The sequence below is a fragment of the Lathyrus oleraceus genome, chromosome 6, assembly GCF_024323335.1.
Source record: "Lathyrus oleraceus cultivar Zhongwan6 chromosome 6, CAAS_Psat_ZW6_1.0, whole genome shotgun sequence".
In the NCBI taxonomy this organism is placed as follows: Eukaryota; Viridiplantae; Streptophyta; class Magnoliopsida; order Fabales; family Fabaceae; genus Lathyrus; species Lathyrus oleraceus.
Genome location: NC_066584.1, coordinates 118,048,731 through 118,073,098, shown reverse-complemented (window position 1 = coordinate 118,073,098; position 24,368 = coordinate 118,048,731). Strand labels below are relative to the sequence as shown.

At 38.5% G+C, this 24,368-nt stretch overlaps 1 protein-coding gene across 1 annotated transcript; it reads left to right on the top strand.

The window, feature by feature from the left end:
* Positions 1-6,388: 6,388 nt before the first annotated feature.
* On the top strand, positions 6,389-8,365 carry LOC127094337 (uncharacterized). Its single transcript, XM_051033179.1, has 2 exons — positions 6,389-7,318; positions 7,493-8,365. Exons 1-2 carry the CDS (start codon positions 6,389-6,391, stop codon positions 8,363-8,365), a joined length of 1,803 nt encoding a protein of 600 aa, XP_050889136.1.
* Positions 8,366-24,368: the final 16,003 nt, after the last annotated feature.

Genomic DNA, 24,368 nt, shown 5'->3' with positions numbered 1-24,368 from the left:
GCTTTATAGAGGTTCTGAATCCTCAACACCGATAACTCAACCAAGTGATGATGATATATGCAATAAAAGGAGGACTTATAAAGCTTGACGGTTACAACTAGCCAAAGGGATCCTTCCGGAGGAATGATGGGTTGTGCTTTATGGATATTCCTATTGAGATTATCCAGGATAAGTCTTGCAACCTTGAGACTTGGGGGGGAAAATGAAATATTTCCTTTCAATATTCTCACATGTCAAAGCAAAATTGTGTTTTTCAATATGTTAAAGATTCTTTTTAAGTCCAAATTTTCATTATTAACAAATAAATGACATTTTGGATAATAAACAAAAATTAACGAAAAACAAACAAATGATAGGAAAATTTGTATTTATTCAAGAATGGTAGCACATAAATGGTGTAGGTCTATGGAATGTTACAAATTTGAAAAAGGCAATGGGAAAAGGATTACATTGAATCACAATGATCACTATTATCCTTAATAACCATGGCTCCATAAAACCTTGCTTCTGAAGGGACAAGCTGGATTGATCTTCCTCTTTTGGCTCTTCTATGTTGATTAGTAATGTCTGATGCACTCTTTGCCTTTTGACCTTAAATTTTTCCTGGACCGCCCTTTCAGGTTTTCAATCCATGGAGACGCTTTTTTTTGCCTAAGCCGCCTTTTCAGGTTTTCGACTTAGCGATCTATCATTTTTTATCATCCCTAACTTTTTCCTAGACCGCTCTTTCGGGTCTTCAGTCCACTAGGATACCCATTTTTTCCTAAGTCGCCTTTCCAAGTTTACAACTTAGCGGGTTCTTATTAGGCATAATATCTTTTGACTGTATCAGAGTTCACGGGTTGGGTGAGCTTTTCACCATTCATAGTTTTGAGAAATAGAGCACCTCTAGAGTATGCTTTCTTTACAACATATAGGCTTTTTTAATTGGGAGTCCACTTCACACGTGAATCCTTGTGTATGGGCAAGATCTTCTTGAGCACAAGATCCCCTTCCTTGAACTCTCAAGGACAAACCTTCTTGTCAAATGCTCTCTTAAGCCGTTGTTGGTATAATTTTCCATGGCACAAAGTGATCATACGTTTCTCATTAATGAGGTTGAGTTGATCATAAATGTTCTAGATCCATTGAGCTTCTTCTAGCTTGGTCTCCATCAGGATTCTCATTGAGGGTGTCTCTACTTTGACTGGGAGAACTGCTTCCATCCCATATACCAAGGATAATAGGGTTGCCCCTGTTGAAGTAAGGACTAAGGTTTGGTATCTGTCATACCCCGATTTTGGTCCTGAAATTTTTTCTTTATTTTTTCATTTGGCACTTGGCCTAAAGTTCATTTGCATCTAAGATCCATGGAACCTTAGTCCATTATTGCATTCAAGTGTATCAATACATGAAAAAACTACAATTTCATTTTCAAGTCCTAACTCATTTGCAAATCTTAACTCATCAATCCACATTCATGTTTAAATTCATATTTAACAATAATGTCCAATAATTTTTCAAATCATAGTTAGTTCCCAATTTTGGTTCAAACCAATAATTCCAATCATAATGCAAATCTCAATAGAAATTTTCGATAACTATTCAATTTCAATTCCAAACAATTCCAATGTGTATTCATTCATTTAATCTATTCAAATACACCTCGTTTCCATTTCAAATTCAATGGTTCCCTTCAAAATTTCAACACATGTCATGGTATACTACAACCTTAACCATACAAACATACGTAAACCATTTCAATTCACATGTTCAAAACCACCACTCAATTCCAAAGTTACAAATAATTTCACCCATATTACATAAACCATTCAAATTCATGGAGCTCTTTGTCCATTCAATTTCATTTTTCCCAAATTTCCTGTAATTTGATTCCATACCATATTACATAAACCATTCAAATTTTCACTCACTTTCAATTACATATTATCTAACCAAATTACAATAGTCACTACCCAACCATTTCAATACATTCTATATATCCCAATCAATTACATATGATTTTTTTAACAGTGGCGAATCAACATCATCAAGGCCATAGAACTCCATAAGAATTCCAAAACAGCCCCGCCATCCAATGCGCTTCGTAGCCGCATCCAAGCCGAAATTCCCAAGCTAACCAATAACCTTCAAACTTTCTATTCATTCCTGAAGCAAATATGTCCAAAATTCTGCAGTAATTAACCAATTATGCATCACACCTGCAAGTGCAAACCAAAGGATCCTACACAAACATCAACGGTCAATAACCTGTATCAGTCCCAAGCATATTCACATTAATCCAAGCTGCAGCAGCCAACAAATAATAAGACATCAAGTAATCCCATCCTAAACTTATAACAACTCCAAAACAGTTCTCCAATAAGCTATGATGGCGACGCCTTTCGTTCCATAACAGGAATTGGTAAGAAATACAATGTTCGTTTCAATTCTGATTTTTCACTTCACATTAGCTAATATAACATATTTCCATCAGTTTCGATTAAAAGCATTATAATCAATTGAACTAACAACATTCAACATCTAACAGAATTAACAATATTCATAACAACATTTTCACTAACTGCACAAAAGAATAATTCACTATCTAACAACATTTTCTAAATCACTTAACTAATAGAACTTTAGTAAAAACCAACATCTAACCGAATTTCCAAATTTCAACTGAATTCAGAATAGAATCATAACAAATTCCAACCGAACTTCCAACTGTCTAACGAATTTCAACCCAAATGATATCCACCTAACCTCCAACATTCAAAGAAGAAAGTTGGTTTTGTGTTACCTTCTCCGAATCCAGGCATCAAATAGGGCGACCAAAATCCGACAACCCTAACGGGATTTCACAGAAACCCCTTTTTGATCTCCGTATACCAATCTGAAACCCTAAGTTGTGGGGATAAATAGGAGCGAAACGGGTACTGTAGGGGGAGGCGACCACCACGAAACCCTAATTTGGAAACAGCAGAAAACCCTAATCCTAAAACGGCGAAAAGAAACCTAGATTGAAGAGGGGAAGAAGGAAGGTTCAGGCTTCGCCGTCGCCGTCATCACCGTCGAAGGTGAGCTTTTTACTCAATTCTCTTTTGAAACCATGGATTTGTGCATTTTTGGGTGAGAGTAGTATCGTGAGGCTAATGTGAGCGATGGAGAGATGATGTGAGTTTGAGGATTAGATTCAGAATAAGGAAAATGAGATCGAGAGTGAGGGCGAGGGAGATGGAGCGAAGACGAGAGATGATGAGGAATGAGAGTAAGTCTTCGTGAGGAAGACGAATGAATCTTGTGTTGTTTCACGCGGCTTGTTTCAATTTTCTTTTATTTATTTTTAAGAAATAACATTTAAAACATGATTAAAGACCAATTACCCTTTGGTTTCCCTTGGCATTTCCTTTAGTTGTTGGTATGCTGTTTAGTGTTCCCAATCCATAATCCTTTGGAAACCCAACAGCCAGGCGGCTAGGGTTTACTTTTGATTCCTCCATCGTTTAATTAGTAGTCCAATAGACCATCTTATTTTAATTTTTTTTTTTAATTTTGGTTTTAACCTATTCTGGTTTACATATTCCAGTTGTTATTAAAATAATAAATAACCATAAGTGGCCTAGTGGAGAGAGAGTAGTTTCACTTGCTTTAGTGGGATGGATTTGATACTTGGGAGTAGCATATCTCCATATTTGTTTTTAATGCTTACTATTTAATTTATTTTTTTCATGACTTCTTGTTATTTATTTTACCTTTATATTTTTATCAATTTAATTTAAATCGTCATTTAGTTGTTTATATTTTTAAACGTTTACCTTTTAGATTTAATTAATGGTTGAATTTCCGTATTTTTTTTATTCGATTAGTCGATTTTTGTGTGTTAGTTAATATAATTAAGTTATTGGTATCCATGTTCATACTTTTACACATATAAGTAATTATATTCAAATCCACTAAATTTTCGGTTTAAATTTCACTAACTTTCCATAGTTTCAACATTCAATTTCATTTCCTCATCACCTTCAAATACAATTTCAAGCCTTTCTTCCGTTAACACTCCACTATTCAAATCTTTTTCTAAATAAAATGTGAAGAAAAAGATTATCCTGGATGGAATATCCAGTTATAATCCCGAATATTAGGCTCAAGCTGTAAGGGGTTGCAAGCCGTAAATATTCGTCTTCTCTTCCACACTCCAATATTCAAAAAAAAATTCTAAATAAAATATGAAGAAAAAGATTATCCTGGATGGAATATCCAGTTATAATCCCAAATATTAGGCTCAAGCTATAAGAGCTTGCTAGCCGTAAATATTCGTCTTCTCTTCCACACTCCAATATTCAAATCTTTTTCTAAATAAAATATGAAGAAAAAGATTATCCTGGATGGAATATCCAATCATAATCCCGAATATTAGGCTCAAGCTGTAAGAGCCTGCAAGCCATAAATATTCGTCTTCCCTCCAAAACATTCGTAAATATTCGAATAATTTTCTTAGCAATATTGAAAAGAAACAGACTGCCTGGGTGGAATGTCCAGACGTAGTCCCGAGTGTTAGACTCAAGCTGTAAGAGCTTGCAAGTCCTAAGTACTCGTCTTTCAAACTCGAAAACACTTGATTCCTACCTTAATACTTTTTCAATAAAGATGGAAATGGAACATGGTGTATACCGTGCACTCCTGAGATTAAGATTCAAGGTGGATGCCTTGCCTATCTTAGCTCTCGTCATCGACTAAAATTGTCAATGCGGTTTCTTCAAATCCTTTCTCAATTAAACCGGAAAAATACTTAATCTTTATTAAACACTTTTGTCAATAAAGATGGAAATGGAACATGGTGTATACCGTGCACTCCTGAGGCTAGGATTCGAGATGGATATCTCGCTCATCCAAGTTCTCGCCATTACTCAAAATACATCCAACCAATCAAACTCTTTTTCGCCGTCGTGCGATTAATCAAAAAACCTTTTTCATAAATGAAAGATATATTGTCTTAAGGTGATGCAAAACAATGTTTCGGCCACGATTGTTGAGTCGAGATAAGTGACGCTTTTCCGAATGTAGATTTATAAATCCGTTCGATGTGTGGTATGCGTCCACTCCTCATCTGTTTTGGGTAAAACAATATTTTTGTCGACTAATACAATATAGCTTTCGCTAAAATCGACCAACAAACAAACATTTTTCTACCCAGAACTACGTAAGCCTTGATTTCTCTTTTGAGATACGTAGGAGCAGGATTTTTAAATCTTGTCAGGCCCACTAATAAAAAACTTAGGTTTAGTCCTTCGTCAAAAATCCAAAAACATTCTCTTCTCATCCTTTCTTTCTTTCCCACCTAATAATTCGAAAAGCCTAACATTTGAACTAACACTAACGCACATAACTAACCTAATGGTTCCCATTTAGCACAACAGACGTGAGGGGTGCTAATACCTTCCCCTTGGGTAATCGACTCCCGAACCCTGATATTGGTTGCGATGACCATATCTTATCCTGTCTTTTAGAGGTTTTATCGATATTTCCCCTTTCCTTTTTAAGAATAAATAAAGTTCGGTGGCGACGCTGTTCAGTCCATCATTGCGAGCGTGCGATCGTGCTTCGCTTTAAAGTCGTATCCCCTTTTTTTCGAGGTGCGACAGATGGCGACTCTGCTGGGGACTCAATCCTTAAGTGAGTCAAGCCTAGTTAGGTCGTTTGTGTGCCTTTGTTTGTTTACCTATGTGGCTTTTCTTTATTGTTTTTACTATCTCTAATGTCATATTGATATGAACCTGTTGTATTGGTTCGATTATGGTTTGGTACTTGGATACTCTGATTGCAAACCTTGTGGGAAAGACTTTTTACCCGAGTCTCGAGTAAAAACATAAGATAGGACGAGGTTGAGTAGTGCGGGTCCGCGAGATGTATTTCTCGTTGGGTCGGTACGAGAACCTTAATTAGAGTAGATTCTTGAGAGGATGTTGTCGCTCGGCAAGTAAGTTGTCGTAAGCTTCGATATTTTCTTTAGGATCCATGACTCTGAGAACCATTTGTAGAACCTTAGTTCTTTGTCCAACTAGGAAAGATGGTTGCGTAGTGTGGGTCTGCGAGATGAATTTCTCGTTAGATCGATGCGAGAACCTCACTTAGAGTAGATTCTTTAGATGGAGTTGATGCCCGACAAGTAAGTTGCCGCAGGTAGCAAACAGTCTAATGGATCCATGACTCTAGGAACTTTTTTAAAAACCTTAAATCATACCTGGTGAGAACCTTGTTATATATAAAGCAATCAGACTTATCCATGCCTTAAGCCTATTGAACCTATACAAAAAAAATGCATCACATTCATACATTGCATCAACATCATAAAAAGCAAGCTCTTAGTTGTCTCTTATTTGTTTCAGGAATTGAGAACTTGAAAATGCCAACTTCAAGGAGACACACTTTCACGCTTAAGTACAAGGAACCTAAGTTGGATAGTCTGAAGGGTTTGATCTCTGATTTGACTCTCAGCAGACGTGATGAGTTCGGAAAAAACTATGGGAAAATTTTGAGCCTTCTAACTAAGAAAGTTGACTATGGAATTATCGGCTCTTTGGCACAATATTATGATCCACCTCTACGCTGTTTCACATTTGCTGATTTCCAGCTAGCTCCTACTTTGGAAGAAGTTGAGAGAATCGTGGGTCTCAAATTGAAAGATTTTAATCCATTTCCAAAGCTCGAAGAAGATATGGGCCCAAAGAAGATAGCTTCAGCCCTAAGTATCAATGTCCCGATTGTTCGAGACAATTGGGCTGAAAAAGGGGGTTGCGAAGGTTTTGCCGCGATGTTTTTGGAAGATTTAGCTCTAAAGTTCAAGAAAAGTGGAAATTGGAATGCATTCTATGCTGTGTTGGCTTTATTGATCCATGGGATTGTGCTCTTCCCAAATGTTGACAAATTTGTGGATCAAGTAGCCATAGAAGTCTTTCTCTCTGGCAATCCAGTACCATTTCTCTTAGCTGACATTTACCATGCCCTTCACGCTCGACATGAAAAGAGGGGTGGAACTTTGTTGTGTTGTGCTCCTTTGCTTTACACTTGGTTCATGCAACACATGCCTGAAGAAGGTCCTTTTGTGGCAAAAGAACTTAAGTCTCCTAAAAAATTAGCTTCTCTCACCGCAAGTTCCATCAGATGGTATATCCGAGAGCGGGAAACCCCAGACATTATAGTCAGCTGTGGGGAGTTTCATAATGTACCGTTGTTGGGTACCAAGGGTTGCATCAATTATAACCCTATGTTATCTCGAATGCAACACGGTTACTCCATGGATGGTCCTCCTGACGCAAAGGACTTACAGCCATTTGTGCTCTCTGACATCCAAGCAAGCAATCCTGATGTAAGAGCAGTACGAAAGGCTTGGTTAAAGGTTGTAAGGAAGGGTAAAGAGTTTGGAAAAAGAAACATTCTCGCCAAAGAACCTTACACTCAATGGGTGAAAGAAAGAGTTAAGGAAATTCGTTTTCCATTTATCTTAAAGGCTTCAGCTTTTCCTAAAACTCCTGAGCCCAAGCCCATACTCCCTGAGGACATGAAGAAACTCGCTACTAAGGTTAAGGAGCTCGAATTGGAGAATACTGAATTACGGATTCAGATGAACCGAGTTATCTTGGAAATTCAGAATTTGAAAGAGGAACGTAAGGGAAAAGCCCAAGAACTTGAGGATAGTAACAAGAGAGCCAGGCTATTGGAAGACCAGAAAGATGATCTTGATCATATCCTTATAGGTTCCACATCAGTGATCCGAACTAGGAAGGAAGAGCTCAAGAAAGCTGAGTATAGGATTTGTGAGCTAGGAAGAATGTTGGATAAATCTCTTATGGATAAAAAAAAAATTAAGCTCGACTTTAAGGCACAGATCCGTGAATTGAGGGACGCTCTGAAGAAATGCGAGGAAAAGTTATCTCGCGAGGTACTCCAAAAGGAAGAAGCTGAAAGAAACTGTCACCATCTCAGGTACCAGTTGGAAGAAGCTACTAGGAGGTTTGCAGTTTTGGAGAGCCAAGAAGGTGATGCAACCTACTTACTCCTAAAGAATGATTGTGTGTACTGGAAAAGGTTGTATAGAGAGGCTAGAGCAACCTTAGAGGAAGATCAAAAGGTCATCCAGAAACTCAAAGAGCTCTATGTTGAATGGAATGGCAAATTCCGCAACTTAGCTAGGTTTGTTAACCTCAATATGTTGGAACTCCCAGAAAAACTCCAGGAAGCGGATTGGTGTATGTGTCCAGAAAACACATCTCCTCAAGTTTTCAATTTCGTCAAGTTTATCAAGAAAATGATGAATGAGCTCACCACAGATCTGGCTACGATCATAAGAGCTGAGACAGAACTTAAGTTTACTTGTACTTGAATTTGAATAGTTGGTGTTTAAATCTTTTTGTATTCAAATCATGTGTACTTGAAGTTGAATCCTTTTGTATTCGAATTTGATTTTAATTAATGGAAGTTGTCATTTTGGGTCTCAATTATTACATGTTGTTCTTATATTCTAACATTGCTGGAATAAATAATAAAGATAACTAAGAGCTTTGCACAAAATGCACCCATAACATGCACTCATGTCATTCTTCAAACAAAAAACTCATTTTTGTGTTTTCTTCAGTTCCACACCGAGTCCTCAACACCATTACAACACCAGAGCCAGCGCTCGTCAAAGAATGGAAGATTAAGAACAAGAATTGGAGCGAGTAAGCTCAGAACTCGAAGACCTACGAGGAAACATGGGTCAAGTCATGGAGATACTACAGTTCATCAGGGAAAAGTTAGACTCCCAAACGACAGTCGTTTCAGAAATCGTCGGTCCCACGATTGAACCCCAACCTGCAAGGACAGTACCAACCACTTGGCCAGCCTATGGTTTACCTCCTGGTTTCACACCTCCAGTTGAAGGTGCCCCTGGTTTTGCACAATCCACTCAGCAGATGGCTCCTCTACCAACCATCAATGAAAATCATCCAGTGGTCCACACGTTCGCACCACCTCTCGTACGTGCACATGTGCAACCTTATTTTGAGGATCAACAACATGCTCCGGACTTTTCAGACGAAGATGATGAAAGGCAGGAAGACATAAGAGGGATGAAGGAGAATTTCCAGATTCTTGAGAAAAGGTTAAGGGTTATGGAAGGTGACCAAGTTTTTGGTGCTACTGCTAAGGAGATGTGCTTAGTGTCAGGTCTTGTGATTCCTGCAAAGTTCAAGACCCTAGATTTCGATAGGTATGAGGGCCACTCGTGTCCTAAAAGTCACCTTATTATGTACTATCAAAAAATGGCTGCGCACGTGGAGGATGATAAACTTATGATACATTGCTTCCAAGACAGCTTGAGGGGGGCTCCCTCTAAGTGGTACTTAAGCCTTGATCAAAGTAGGATTCGTTGTTTCCAAGACCTATCTGATGCTTTCATCCAACATTATAAGTATAACATGGATATGGCCCCAGATAGGAGGCAATTGCTCAGCATGTCCCAGAAAGATAATGAGTCTTTTAAGGAATATGCACAACGATGGAGGGAAGTGGCCTCGCAAGTCGAACCACCCCTTGCTGAGAAGGAGTTAGCAGATTGGTTCATGGATACAGTCAAACCTATGTTCTATGAGAGAATGGTGAGTAGTGTATCTGCAAGCTTCTCTGACCTGGTCACTGTGGGCATAAAGGTCGAGCTTGGATTAAAGAATGGAAAAATGATAACCACCTCTGAAACATTTGGTAATAATGCCAAAACGTTTCCCGGAGGTTTTCAAAGAAAGAAAGAGGGTGAAACAAATGTAGTGTCAACCAGTCAACGAAGGAGTCATTCATGGAAGAAGCAACATCAATTTTCTCAGCAACAACCAACTTATCCAATGCAGTATGTTCAACAACCGTATGTGGCAGCAGTCACACCAAATTTCAACCAGTCACAAGCTCCTGTCTATCAACCTATTCAACAAGCACCAGTATACCAGCAAGCGCTCGCGCCACCTGCTTATCAACAGCCAAGGGCACAGGCTCCTCGTCCACAAAATCCTCCAAATCAAAATAGGGTACAAAGAGGTAGACTTCCGTTTGCTTCAATCCCTATGACATACACTGAATTGTACCCATCGTTACTACGAAAAGGGTTGGTGACTCCCAGACCTTTGGGTCCTCCACCAAATCCTTTACCTCCATGGTACAATCCAGATGCCCATTGTCCTTTCCATGGGGGTGCCCCTGGACATGATTTAGAGGGATGTTATGCTTTGAAGCATATTGTGCGAGACCTGGTTGAGAAGAAGATTCTTTCATTTCAAGATATCGGACCCAACGTAAAAAGTAACCCTCTGCCGGCACATGGTGATGTTAATGCCATCGAGGATGTTTCTGATGTTTGTATAATCAAAAACGTGGAAGATGTTAAGACCCCGTTGATAGCATTTCATGCAAGATTGGTGGGAGCTAGTTTGATTAATACACGCCACGACAATTGTGAAGAATGTGTCATTCATCCAAGGGGATGTAAAGTGGTACGAAATGACATTCAGAACTTGATGGATCAAGGTGTTTTACAAATTTGTGGTCCTACAACAAACGAGGAGGTTTCAGTCATTGAACCCGTTTTCAATTTACCAGAACCGTTTGAGATAACTTATCATAGAAAAGATGTTGTTCATCCATCACCCGTGGTAGTTTGTATGCCTACCCCCTTTCCTTTTGAAAGCACCAAAGCGGTACCCTGGAAGTATGATATAACTGTGGTAGATGGAGTGGTGGATAAAAAACCCAAAGCTGCTGAAAGTAAGAAAGGTTTGGAGAATGTTGACACCGACATCACTAACATCGCAGGGACGAGCAGGATGACCCGCAGCGGTCGGATTTATACTCCCAATATTAATGTAAACTCTCAAGAACCAACAAGGGAAGCTACAAATGCAAATCCTACCCCAGAACATGGAGGGGCACAGTCGGTTGTGCAAGCAGATGAAGCAAGTGAGTTCCTAAGGATAATAAAGAAATCTGACTACAAGATAGTTGATTAGTTACATCAAACACCATCAAAAATATCTATCTTGTCTTTACTTCTGAATTCCGAAGCTCATAGGGAGGCTCTACTGAAAGTGCTTGCTCAGGCTCATGTTACCCAAGATATAACGGTTGGCCAATTCGATGGGGTGGTCGCCAATATCACAGCCTGCAACACTCTAAGTTTCAGTAATGAAGAGCTACCCAAGGAGGGGAAGAATCACAACCGCGCTTTACATGTATCCATAAAGTGCCAAGAAGATGCTCTGGCCAGAGTTTTAGTTGACACTGGATCATCCCTCAATGTTCTACCAAAGAGGGCACTCGCTAAATTATCTTACCAAGGTTCGGAATTGAAACCTAGTGCACCTGTGGTAAAAGCATTTGATGGGTCTCGGAGGATAGTAGTTGGGGAGGTAGAGCTACCAATACATATCGGACCGCATGTATTCCCCATCAATTTCAAAGTCATGGACATAAATCCCGCTTATAGCTACCTTTTGGGACGCCCATGGATACATGCTGATGGGGCAGTAACTTCTACTTTGCATCAAAAGATGAAGTTTGTTGTCAATGACAAGCTCGTCATTGTTTCGGGTGAAGAAGATTTTATCATCAGTCAACTCTCCTCTTTCCGTTATATTGAGGCTGATGAGGATGCCTTAGAAACCTCTTTTCAAGCACTTGAAATATCCAATGCCACACTTGAAGAGGTTAAGGATCCTATTGAGAAAACCAGTTTGTCGTTCGCCTATTTGAAGAGTGCAAGATCAGTAGTTGAAAGTGGAGACCCTGCAGGTTAGGGGCAAGTCATCAATGTCAGTGAGAAAAATGATCATTTTGGTTTGGGGTACAAGCCTTCTGCTAATGGAGGAGCCCTAGTCCCTGCAAAGGACCGTCTGTGGAGCATACAAGAAGTATTTCTGAGCACAGGATTTATCCATGGAGATCAAGTTGGTGCAGTGGAAGATGACACTGAAAATGGAGAAACATCAAACCTGATATACCGGTGTGAGGCAGCCCTAACAAATTGGGAAGCGGTTGAGATTCCAGAAGTTTTTCCCGTGTCAAAGTAATTGTGTTTTCCTTTGTGTTTTTGAAAATCCTTAGCTCTGCCCAAAGCTAATGGATCATTTGTAGGGCCCCTTTTAAATTTCAAAAATCATTATGACAAATAAAGAGCATTTTGTTCAAATTCTTGTCGTTCATTTATTTGTTTTTCTTTCCTTAAAATGGCAATCCTTTCAACAACTACAAAAGTATTTTTATTTCTTTTGCTTTTTATTTCCATTTTTCTAAAAAACCATCATTAAAAAACATGCAGAATAATTTATAAACCAGTTGAATTCGATGACCCCACTACTTTCTATAATTTTGAACTCCCCATCTACCAAGCGGAGGAGGAGAGTGAGGAAGATTGTGATTTCCCTGAAGAATTAGAAAGGATGCTCGAGCACGAGTCAAAGGCCCTTCAGCCACATCAAGAACCAGTGGAAACAATCAACCTTGGCATCGAGGAAGACAAGGAAGAGGTCAAAGTTGGGACTACACTTGGGGCAAGCATCAAAGAAAGATTAATAAAGTTGCTACAAGAGTATGTAGATGTATTTGCTTGGTCGTATCAGGATATGCCAGGTTTAGATACTGACATTGTTGTCCACAAGCTACCACTATAGCCAGATTGTCCGCCAGTAAAGCAGAAGCTCCGAAGGGCAAGACCCGACATGGCTCTAAAGATTTGTGATGAGGTGAAACGTCAATTTGAGGCCGGTTTTCTAGCAGTTGCAAAGTACCCCCAATGGGTAGCCAATATTGTACCAGTACCCAAAAAGGATGGCAAGGTCAGGATGTGTGTTGATTATAGGGATTTAAACAAAGCTAGTCCAAAGGACGACTTCCCCCTACCACATATTGACACTCTGGTAGACAACACTGCTAAGTTCGCGGTCTTCTCCTTCATGGACGGATTCTCGGGTTATAATCAAATTAAGATGGATCCGGAAGACATGGAAAAGACCACATTCATCACCCCTTGGGGAACATTTTGCTACAAGGTAATGCCATTTGGTCTCAAAAATGCTGGGGCAACTTACCAAAGAGCAATGGTCACTCTTTTCCATGACATGATGCATAAGGAAATTGAAGTTTATATGGATGATATGATTTCAAAATCCCAAAGTGAAGAGGATCATATAGACCACTTGCAAAAGCTATTCGAGCGTCTTCGGTGTCCGATCTGGAAAGTTGCCTGGTTTCATTGTTAGTCAACGAGGAATTGAGGTAGATCCAGATAAGGTTAGGGCAATACAAGAAATGCCTGCTCCACATACAGAGAAAGAAGTTAGAGGATTCCTGGGACGTTTGAACTACATCTCTAGGTTTATATCCCATATGACTGCTACGTGCGAACCTATATTCAAATTGCTGAGAAAAGATCAAGCAGTTGAATGGAACTCTGACTGCCAAATGGCTTTTGAGAAAATCGGACGATACCTGCAAGAGCCCCCTATTCTAATTCCACCTATAAAGGGGAAACCACTCTTTATGTACTTAACTGTGCTTGAAAAGTCAATGGGATGTGTGCTGGGACAACATGACGAAACCGGTCAAAAGGAGCATGCCATCTATTATCTAAGTAAGAGATTTACCGATTGTGAAACCCGATATTCACTATTGGAGAAAACTTGTTGTGCTTTAGCATGGGCCGCTCGTCGTCTAAGACAATACATGATTTGCCACACTACTTTGTTGATCTCAAAAATGGATCCAATAAAGTATATCTTTGAAAAGCCTGCTTTGACTGGAAGACTCGCCCGTTGGCAGATGTTACTATCTGAGTATGATATCCAATATGTATCTCAGAAAGCCATTAAAGGAAGTGTGTTATCTGATTACTTGGCAAACCAGCCCGTTGAAGATTACCAGCCGTTGAAGTTTGACTTCCCTGATGAAGACATTATGGTAGTAAGAGATTGTGAAATCCCAGGACTTGATGAAGGACCTGAACCCGGATCTCGGTGGAAGCTCATGTTCGATGGTTCCTCCAATTACATGGGGCATGGCGTAGGAGCTGTTCTATTAAATCCGAATGGTGGATACACTCCTTTCACAGCAAGGTTGTGTTTTGATTGCACGAACAATATAGCAGAATATGAGGCGTGCATCCTAGGCATTGAAGTAGCAATTGATCTACGAATCAAAATCCTCGAAGTATGTGGGGACTCAGCCTTGGTGATATACCAAGTCAAGGGCGAATGGGAAACCCGTGATACCAAGTTGATCCCATATCGTGCCTATGTCATGGAACTAATAAAATACTTTGATGAAATCACTTTCCATCATATCCCGAGAATTGAGAATCAAATTGCTGATGCTTTGGCTATGTTGGCTTCAATGTACCAAGTCAAATTCCATAATGAAGCACCTCTCATTCAGATCGAGCGGAAAGTTGAGTCTGCCTACTGCCAATCGGTTGAAGAGGAAGCCGATGGTAAGCCCTAGTTTCACGACATCAAATGCTTTTTGCAAAATCAAGAATATCCAACAGATGCAACAACCCTTGACAAGAAAACATTGAGGAAGTTAGCATCTAAATTCTTTTTAAGCAATGGTGTGTTGTACAAGAGAAATCACGACATGATTCTGCTCAGATGCGTGGATGGACGTGAAACGGACCTGTTGGTCAAAGAGATTCATGAAGGATCCTTTGGAACTCACGCCAATGGGCATGCCATGGCCAAGAAGATTTTGAGAGCTGGTTATTACTGGTTGACCATGGAATCCGACTGCTTCAATTATGCTAGAAAATGTCATAAATGCCAAATCTATGCCGACAAGGTACACGCGCCTCCGACCCTACTAAATGTTTTGGCGTCACCTTGGCCTTTCTCAATGTGGGGGCATCGACATGATTGGCGCCATCGGGCCTAAAGCTTCCAATGGTCACCGCTTCATCCTAGTTGCCATTGATTACTTTACCAAATGGATAGAAGCTGCCTCTTACACTAATGTGACAAAACAAGTGGTTGCACGGTTCCTCAAGAAAGAGATCATTTGCCGTTATGGAATTCCAAACCGGATCATTACAGATAATGGGACGAATCTGAACAATAAGACCATGAAAGAATTATGCGAGAGGTTCAAGATTGAGCACCATAACTCTTCACCATATCGTTCAAAGATGAATGGCGCTGTTGAAGCCGCTAATAAAAACGTCAAGAAAATCCTGCAGAAAATGGTGAAAACCTATAAGGATTGACATGAAATGCTACCCTTTGCACTGCATGGATACCGGACTTCCGTCCGCACTTCAATAGGGGCAACCCCGGTCTCTTTGGTATATGGGATGGAAACAGTTCTCCCAATTGAAGTGGAGATACCTTCAATGAGAATCTTGATGGAGACCAAGCTAGAAGAGGCTGAATGGATTCAAAATATTTGATCAGTTAAACCTCATAGATGAGAAGCGAATGACTTCTTTGTGCCATGGACAGTTATACCAGAAACGGCTTAAAAGGGCTTTTGACAAGAAAGTACGTGTTCGGGAATTCAGAGAAGGAGACCTCGTGCTTAAGAAGATCTTGCCAATACACAAGGACTCACGTAGGAAGTGGACTCCCAATTATGAAGGCCCATATGTTGTGAAGAAAGCTTTCTCCGGAGGCGCCTTGATTATCACAACTATGGATGATGAAGAGCTCTCACACCCCGTGAACTCTGATGCAGTTAAAAAATACTATGCCTAATAAAAACCTGCTAAATCGAAAACCTGAAAGGGTGATTTAGGCAAAAAAAAAGGGTATCCCGGTGGATTGAAAACCCGAAAGGGCGATCCAGGCAAAAGTTAGGGGCACAAGGCATAAACTGCATCAGTTGTTACTGATTAACACCGAAGAATCTGAGGCGGAAGATTAATCCAGTCACTCCCTTTAGAAGCAAGGTTTTGGGGGAATCATATCTGTTAAGGATGTTAGTGGTCACTGAATTCAACGTAAACCTTTCCTTATTGCCATTTTCCAAATTGTAATATTCCATGGAGCTACGCCATTTGTGTGCTACCATTCTTGAATAAAATACAAGTTTTCCCAATCATTGTTAGTTGTGTTCGTCTATGCTTTTCTTTGTTATGCAAAGTATCATTTATTTGTTAATAATGAAATTTTGAAACTTGAAAAAGAATTTGAAATTTAGTGAAAAGAACAAAATTACTTTGGTATATGTGAAAATCATTTGTTTCCCCGAGAGCCTTAAGGTTGCATAAATATTCCTAGATCACCAACAAAAGTCCCCATGGAGTATAATTTATTAATCCTCTAGAAGGATGGACCTTTGGTTATTTATAACTGTCAATCATGATAGATTCTCCTCTGGATGCGCCTGTTAATTGTACGGGTTTGAGTTATCGGTGTTGAGGAATCAGAATCTCTGTAAACAGTCCCTACAAACTCCCAGTCTGCCAAGTGTCAGCATTCATATATCATGCATTCAAATCATGCATAGCCGAAATGTACTTCGTGCTCATTTTGCATTGACCCAGGTCTTGTTGTTGATCCTATGCCCTTTGACCTCTAATTCTGGTTTGTATTTGGTGCCCTTAAACCAACATCCGGTTTTCGCAGTCATTTTCAAGTCCAACTGTTGTTGGCAAAATCCGTTAAAAAGTTGGTTATAATCCATTACTTACGGTTAAGAGTCCAATTGTTGTTGAGCTTTATTCAGGTCATATATGAACCTGTTGTTAAGCTTTATTCTAGTGTCAGGTCATATATGAACCTGTTGTTCAGTGCTATTCAGGTCATATATGAACCTGTTATTGAACTTTATTCCATTATCAGGTCATATATGAACCTGTTGTTCAGTGCTATTCAGGTCATATATGAACCTGTTGTTGAACTTTATTCCATTATCAGGTCATATATGAACCTGTTGTTCAGTGCTATTCAGGTCATATATGAACCTGTTATTGAACTTTATTCCATTATCAGGTCATATATGAACCTGTTATTCAGTGTTATTCAGGTCATATATGAACTTGTTGTTGAAATTTATTCCATTATCAGGTCATATATGAACCTGTTGTTCAGTGCTATTCAGGTCATATATGAACCTGTTGTTGAACCTTATTCCATTGTCAGGTCATATATGAACATGTTGTTGAGCTTTATTCAGGTCATATATGAACCTGTTGTTGAGCTTTATTCCAGTGTCAGGTCATGTATGAACCTGTTCTGAAGAGTCTTTCTCTATGATTGTTTCAGTGTTGTCAGGTCATATATGAACCTGCTGTTGAGCTTTCATTCCAGTATTACCAAGTCATATATGAACCTGTTGATACACTCTTCTTGAATTTTTCTGAGTTTGTTAGGTCATATCTGAACCTGCTGTCAGAACTTCTTGATATTCCCCAGCATTGTTAGGTCATACATGAACCTGTTGTTGTGCTTTATTCCAGTATTGCCAGGTCATATATGAACCTGTTGTAGCATTTTTTTTTCCTTATTCGGGTTTAGTAAGTCATATATGAACTTACTACCGAAATCTCTTGTATTCTAAGTATCGTTTATCAAATTTCACTTTGAGTACTCCCCAGTGTGTGTCTGATTCTCCAGCAGGATTTGTCTTCCCCAGCTAGTTTGTTTTTTACCATTTGTCTGTCTCCCTGTGGACTATCAGCATTCCCCATAGGTTGGTCTTCCTAGTAGCATCTCCTGTTAAGGGTTCACCATATCCCTAGCAGATAAAAATTTCAAAAAAAAGAAAGTCTTGTATCCATGCATATCATATCATAGCATTTGCATTTTTCAGGATCAAAATATGGGTCTCCATGGTATTTAACCATCCCCCACTGCAATCCAATGAAAATTCCATTTCATTTTCCTCTGGTGGAAGATGGTTAAATAGGGGCAACTATCATACCCCGATTTTGGTCCTGAAATTTTTTCTTTATTTTTTCATTTGGCACTTGGCCTAAAGTTCATTTGCATCTAAGATCCATGGAACCTTAGTCCATTATTGCATTCAAGTGTATCAATACATGAAAGAACTACAATTTCATTTTCAAGTCCTAACTCATTTGCAAATCTTAACTCATCAATCCACATTCATGTTTAAATTCATATTTAACAATAATGTCCAATAATTTTTCAAATCACAGTTAGTTCCCAATTTTGGTTCAAACCAGTAATTCCAATCATAATGCAAATCTCAATAGAAATTTTCCATAACTATTCAATTTCAATTCCAAACAATTCCAATGTGTATTCATTCATTTAATCTATTCAAATACACCTCGTTTCCATTTCAAATTCAATGGTTTCCTTCAAAATTTCAACACATGTCATGGTATACTACAACCTTAACCATACAAACATACGTAAACCATTTCAATTCACATGTTCAAAACCACCACTCAATTCCAAAGTTACAAATAATTTCACCCATATTACATAAACCATTCAAATTCATGGAGCTCTTTGTCCATTCAATTTCATTTTTCCCAAATTTCCTGTAATTTGATTCCATACCATATTACATAAACCATTCAAATTTTCACTCACTTTCAATTACATATTATCTAACCAAATTACAATAGTCACTACCCAACCATTTCAATACATTCTATATATCCCAATCAATTACATATGATTTTTTTAACAGTGGCGAATCAACATCATCAAGGCCATAACACTCCATAAGAATTCCAAAACAGCTCTGCCATCCAATGCGCTTCGTAGCCGCATCCAAGCCGAAATTCCCAAGCTAGCCAATAACCTTCAAACTTTCTATTCATTTCTGAAGCAAATATGTCCAAAATTCTGCAGTAATTAACCAATTATGCATCACACCTGCAAGTGCAAACCAAAGGATCCTGCACAAACATCAACGGTCAATAACCTGTATCAGTCCCAGGCATATTCACATTAATCCAAGCTGCAGCAGCCAACAAATAACAAGACATCAAGTAATCCCATCCTAAACTTATAACAACTCCAAAACAGTTCTCCAATAAGCTATGACGGCGCCGCCTTTCGTTCCATAACAGGAATTGGTAAGAAATACAATGTTCGTTTCAATTCTGATTTTTCACTTCACATTAGCTAATATAACATATTTCCATCAATTTCGATTAAAAGCATTATAATCAATTGAACTAACAACATTCAACATCTAACAGAATTAACAATATTCATAACAACATTTTCACTAACTGCACAAAAGAATAATTCACTATCTAACAACATTTTCTAAATCACTTCACTAATAGAACTTTAGTAAAAACCAACACCTAACCGAATTTCCAAATTTCAACTGAATTCAGAATAGAATCATAACAAATTTCAACCGAACTTCCAACTGTCCAACGAAATTCAACCCAAATGATATCCACCTAACCTCCAACATTCAATGAAGAAAGTTGGTTTTGTGTTACCTTCTTTGAATCCAGGCATCAAAAAGGGCGACCAAAATGCGACAACCCTAAAGGGATTTCACAGAAACCCCTTTTTGATCTTCGTATACCAATCTGAAACCCTAAGTTGTGGGGATAAATAGGAGCGAAACGGGTACTGTAGGGGGAGGCGACCACCACGAAACCCTAATTCGAAAACAGCAGAAAACCCTAATCCTAAAACGTCGAAAAGAAACCTAGATTAAATAGGCGAAGAAGGAAGGTTCAGGCTTCGCCGTCGCCGTCGTCACCGCCGAAGGTGAGCTTTTTACTCGATTCTCTTTTGAAACCATGGATTTGTGCATTTTTGGGTGAGAGTAGTATCGTGAGGCTAATGTGAGCGATGGAGAGATGATGTGAGTTTGAGGATTAGATTCAGAATAAGGAAAATGAGGTCGAGAATGAGGGCGAGGGAGATGGAGCAAAGACGAGAGATGATGAGGAATGAGAGTAAGTCTTTGTGAGGAAGACGAATGAATCTTGTGTTGTTTCACGTGGCTTATTTCAATTTTCTTTTATTTATTTTTAAGAAATAGCATTTAAAACATGATTAAAGACCAATTACCCTTTGGTTTCCCTTGGCATTTCCTTTAATTGTTGGTATGCTGTTTAGTGTTCCCAATCCATAATCCTTTGGAAACCCAACAGCCAGACGGCTAGGGTTTATTTTTTATTCCTCCATCGTTTAATTAGTAGTCCAACAGACCATCTTATTTTAATTTTATTTTTTTTAATTTTGATTTTAACCTATTCTGGTTTACATATTCCAGTTGTTATTAAAATAATAAATAATCATAAGTGGCCTAGTGGAGAGAGAGCAGTTTCACTTGCTTTAGTGGGGAAGGTTCGAAACTAAGGAGTAACATATCTCCATTTTTTTTTTAATGCTTACTATTTAATTTAATTTTTTCATAACTTCTTGCTATTTATTTTACCTTTATATTTTTATCAATTTAATTTAAATCTTCATTTAGTTGTTTATATTTTTAAACGTTTACCTTTTAGATTTAATTAATGGTTGAATTTCCGTATTTTTTTTATTCGATTAGTCGATTTTTCTGTGTTAGTTAATATAATTAAGTTATTGGTATCCATGTTCATACTTTTACACATATAAATAATTATATTCAAATCCACTAAATTTTTGGTTTAAATTTCACTAACTTTCCATAGTTTCAACATTTAATTTCATTTCCTCATCACCTTCAAATACAATTTCAAGCCTTTCTTCCGTTAACACTCAAATATTCAAATCTTTTTCTAAATAAAATGTGAAGAAAAAGATTATCCTGGATGGAATATCCAGTTATAATCCCGAATATTAAGCTCAAGCTGTAAGGGCTTGCAAGCCGTAAATATTCGTCTTCTCTTCCACACTCCAATATTCAATTTTTTTTCTAAATAAAATATGAAGAAAAAGATTATCCTGGATGGAATATCCAGTTATAATCCCGAATATTAGGCTCAAGCTGTAAGAGCTTGCAAGCCGTAAATATTCGTCTTCTCTTCCACACTCCAATATTCAAATCTTTTTCTAAATAAAATATGAAGAAAAAGATAATCCTGGATGGAATATCCAATCATAATCCCGAATATTAGGCTCAAGCTGTAAGAGCTTGTAAGCCATAAATATTCGTCTTCCCTCCAAAACATTCGTAAATATTCGAATCATTTTCTTAGCAATATTGGAAAGAAACAGACTGCCTAGGTGGAATGTCCAGACGTAGTCCCGAGTGTTAGACTCAAGCTGTAAGAGCTTGCAAGTCCTAAGTACTCGTCTTTCAAACTCGAAAACACTTGATTCCTACCTTAATACTTTTTCAATAAAGATGGAAATGGAACATGGTGTATACCGTGTACTCCTGAGATTAAGATTCAAGGTGGATGCCTTGCCTATCTTAGCTCTCGTCATCGACTAAAATTGTCAATGCGGTTTCTTCAAATCCTTTCTCAATTAAACCGAAAAAATACTTAATCTTTATTAAACACTTTTGTCAATAAAGATGGAAATGGAACATGGTGTATACCGTGCACTTCTGAGGCTAGGATTCGAGATGGATATCTCGCTCATCCAAGTTCTCGCCATTACTCAAAATACATCCAACCAATCAAACTCTTTTTCTCCGCCGTGCGATTAATCAAAAAACCTTTTTCATAAATGAAAGATATATTGTCTTAAGGTGATGCAAAACAATGTTTCGGCCACGATTGTTGAGTCGAGATAAGTGACGCTTTTCCGAATGTAGATTTATAAATCCGTTCGATGTGTGGTATGCGTCCACTCCTCATCTGTTTTGGGTAAAACAATGTTTTTGTCGACTAATACAATATAGCTTTCGCTAAAATCGACCAACAAACAAACATTTTTCTACCCAGAACTACGTAAGCCTTGATTTCTCTTTTGAGATACGTAGGAGCAGGATTTTTAAATCTTGTCAGGCCCACTAATAAAAAACTTAGGTTTAGTCCTTCGTGAAAAATCCAAAAACATTCTCTTCTTATCCTTTCTTTCTTTCCCACCTAATAATTCGAAAAGCCTAACATTTCAACTAACACTAACGCACACAACTAACCTAATGGTTCCCGTTGAGTACAACGGACGTGAGGGGTGCTAATACCTTCCCCTTGCGTAATCGACTCCCGAACCCTGATATTGGTTGCGATGACCATATCTTATCCTTTCTTTTAGAGGTTTTATCGATATTTCCCCTTTCCTTTTTAGGAATAAATAAAGTTCGGTGGCGACTCTGTTTAGTCCATCATTGCGAGCGTGCGATCGCGCTTCGCTTTAAAGTCGTATCCCCATTTTTTCGAGGTGCGACAGTATCCATGTAATGCAAAGGGTAGTATCTCATGCCAATCCTTTTAGGTTTTCACCATCTTTTACAGGATCTTCTTAATGTTCTTGTTGGCGGATTCAACAACACCATTCATCTTCGGACGATATGGAGAAGAATTATGGTGGTCAATCTTGAAACTATCAAACAATTTTATCATTGTCTTATTGTTCATGTTCGAACCATTATCGATGATGATTTTGCTTGGAACTCCATAGCGGAAGATAATCTCCTTCTTGAGAAAGTGGGCGACCACTTGTCTTGTAACCTTGGTGTAGGAAGTAACTTCTACCCATTTGGTGAAATAATTGATGGTGAACAGGATAAAGCAATTACCATTAGACGCTTTAGGCTCTATGGCGCCAATCATATCGATGACCTACATTGAGAAAGGCCAAGGCGATGTTAAAACATTCAGCAGCGTTGGCGTCTGATGTACTTTGTCAACATAAATTTGACATTTAGGACACTTCTTAGCATAGCTGAAATAGTCAGATTCCATGGTCAACCAGTAACCAGCTCTCTAGATCTTCTTGGCCACGGAATTCCCATTAGCACGGGTTCCAAAGGATCCTTCATGAATCTCCTTGATCAACAGGTTTTCTTCGTGTCTATCCACACCTATGAGTTGAACCATGTCATGATTTCTCTTATAAAACACATCATTGCTCAAAAAGAATTTGGATGATAACCTCCTCATAGTTTTCTTATCCAACAATGTAACATTTGCTGGATACTCTTGACTTTGTAGATAGCGCTTGATGTCATGAACCCATGGTTTACCATCAGTTTCTTCTTTAATCAATTGATAGTAGGCAGGCTTATCTCTTTGCTCTATTTGGATAAGCGAGGCTTCATTACGGAACCTGACTTGATACATTAATGCTAACATTGTCGGGGCGTCACCAACTTTATTTTCTGCTCTTGGAATGTGATGGAAATTGATATCATCAAAATATTCCATCAACTTCGCAACATAAGCGCGACACGAGATCAGTTTGGCATCATGGTTTTCCCATTAACCTTTGACTTGATAGATCACTAAGGAAGAGTCTTCATACACCTCAAGAATTTTGATTCAGAGATCAATTGTAGCTTCAATACCAAGGATACAAGCTTCATACTCTGTGATATTGTTTGTACAATTAAAGAAGAATCTTGTTATGAAAGGAGTATAGCCACCTTTTGGGTTCATCTGGATAACTCCCACACCATGACCATTATAGTTAGAGGAACCATCGAACGCGAGCTTCCATCGAGATCCTGGTTTGGGTCCTTCGTTAGGGCTTGGGATCTCACATTATTTTATCACCATAATATCCTTCTCGGGGAAATCAAACTTCAATGGCTGATAGTCTTCAATTGGTTGATGAGTAAGATACTCTGCCAACACACCTTCTTTGATAGCCTTTTGGGTTACGTACTGGATGTCGTACTCAGAAAAAACCATTTACCAATGGGCAAGTCTTCCAATTAAGGTGGGTTTTTCGAAGATATACTTGATTGGATCCATCTTTGAGATCAACAAAGTAGTATGACAAATCATATAATGTCTTAGACGAAGAGCGACCCATGCTAGAGCATAATAAGTTTTCTCCCATAGTGAATATCTGGTTTCACAATCAGTAAACTTTTTACTGAGATAGTAAAGAACTGTTCTTTCCAACCAGCTTTATCATGTTGCCCTAGCATACATCCCATTGATTCTTTAAGCATAGTCAGATACATGATTAATGTCTTTCCTAGGATAATTGATATCCAAGTAGGAGGCTCTTGCAAGTATTGTCTGATCTTCTTAAAAGCTCTTTGACAATCAGAGTTCCAGTCAATTGCTTGATCCTTTCGAAGCAACTTGAATATAGGCTCACAGATGACAGTCATATGTGAGATAAACTTGGAGATGTAATTCAAACATCCGAGGAATCCTCTGACTTCTCTGACCTTGTCAAGGTCTACCTCAATTCCTCATTGACTAATAATGAAACCAAGAAACTTCCCTGATCGAACACCAAATATGCACTTAGTAGGGTTTAATCATAGTCGAAACTTTCTGAGGTTCTCAAATAAATTTTGTAGATTTTCCATAT

Bases quoted from the DNA above. Each gene is read 5' to 3' on its own strand.
- LOC127094337 (XM_051033179.1), top strand. From the start codon at position 6,389: ATGCCAACTTCAAGGAGACACACTTTCACGCTTAAGTACAAGGAACCT. The intron at 7,319-7,492 runs GTGCTCTCTGAC...TTTATCTTAAAG, and splicing joins CAAAGGACTTACAGCCATTT to GCTTCAGCTTTTCCTAAAAC.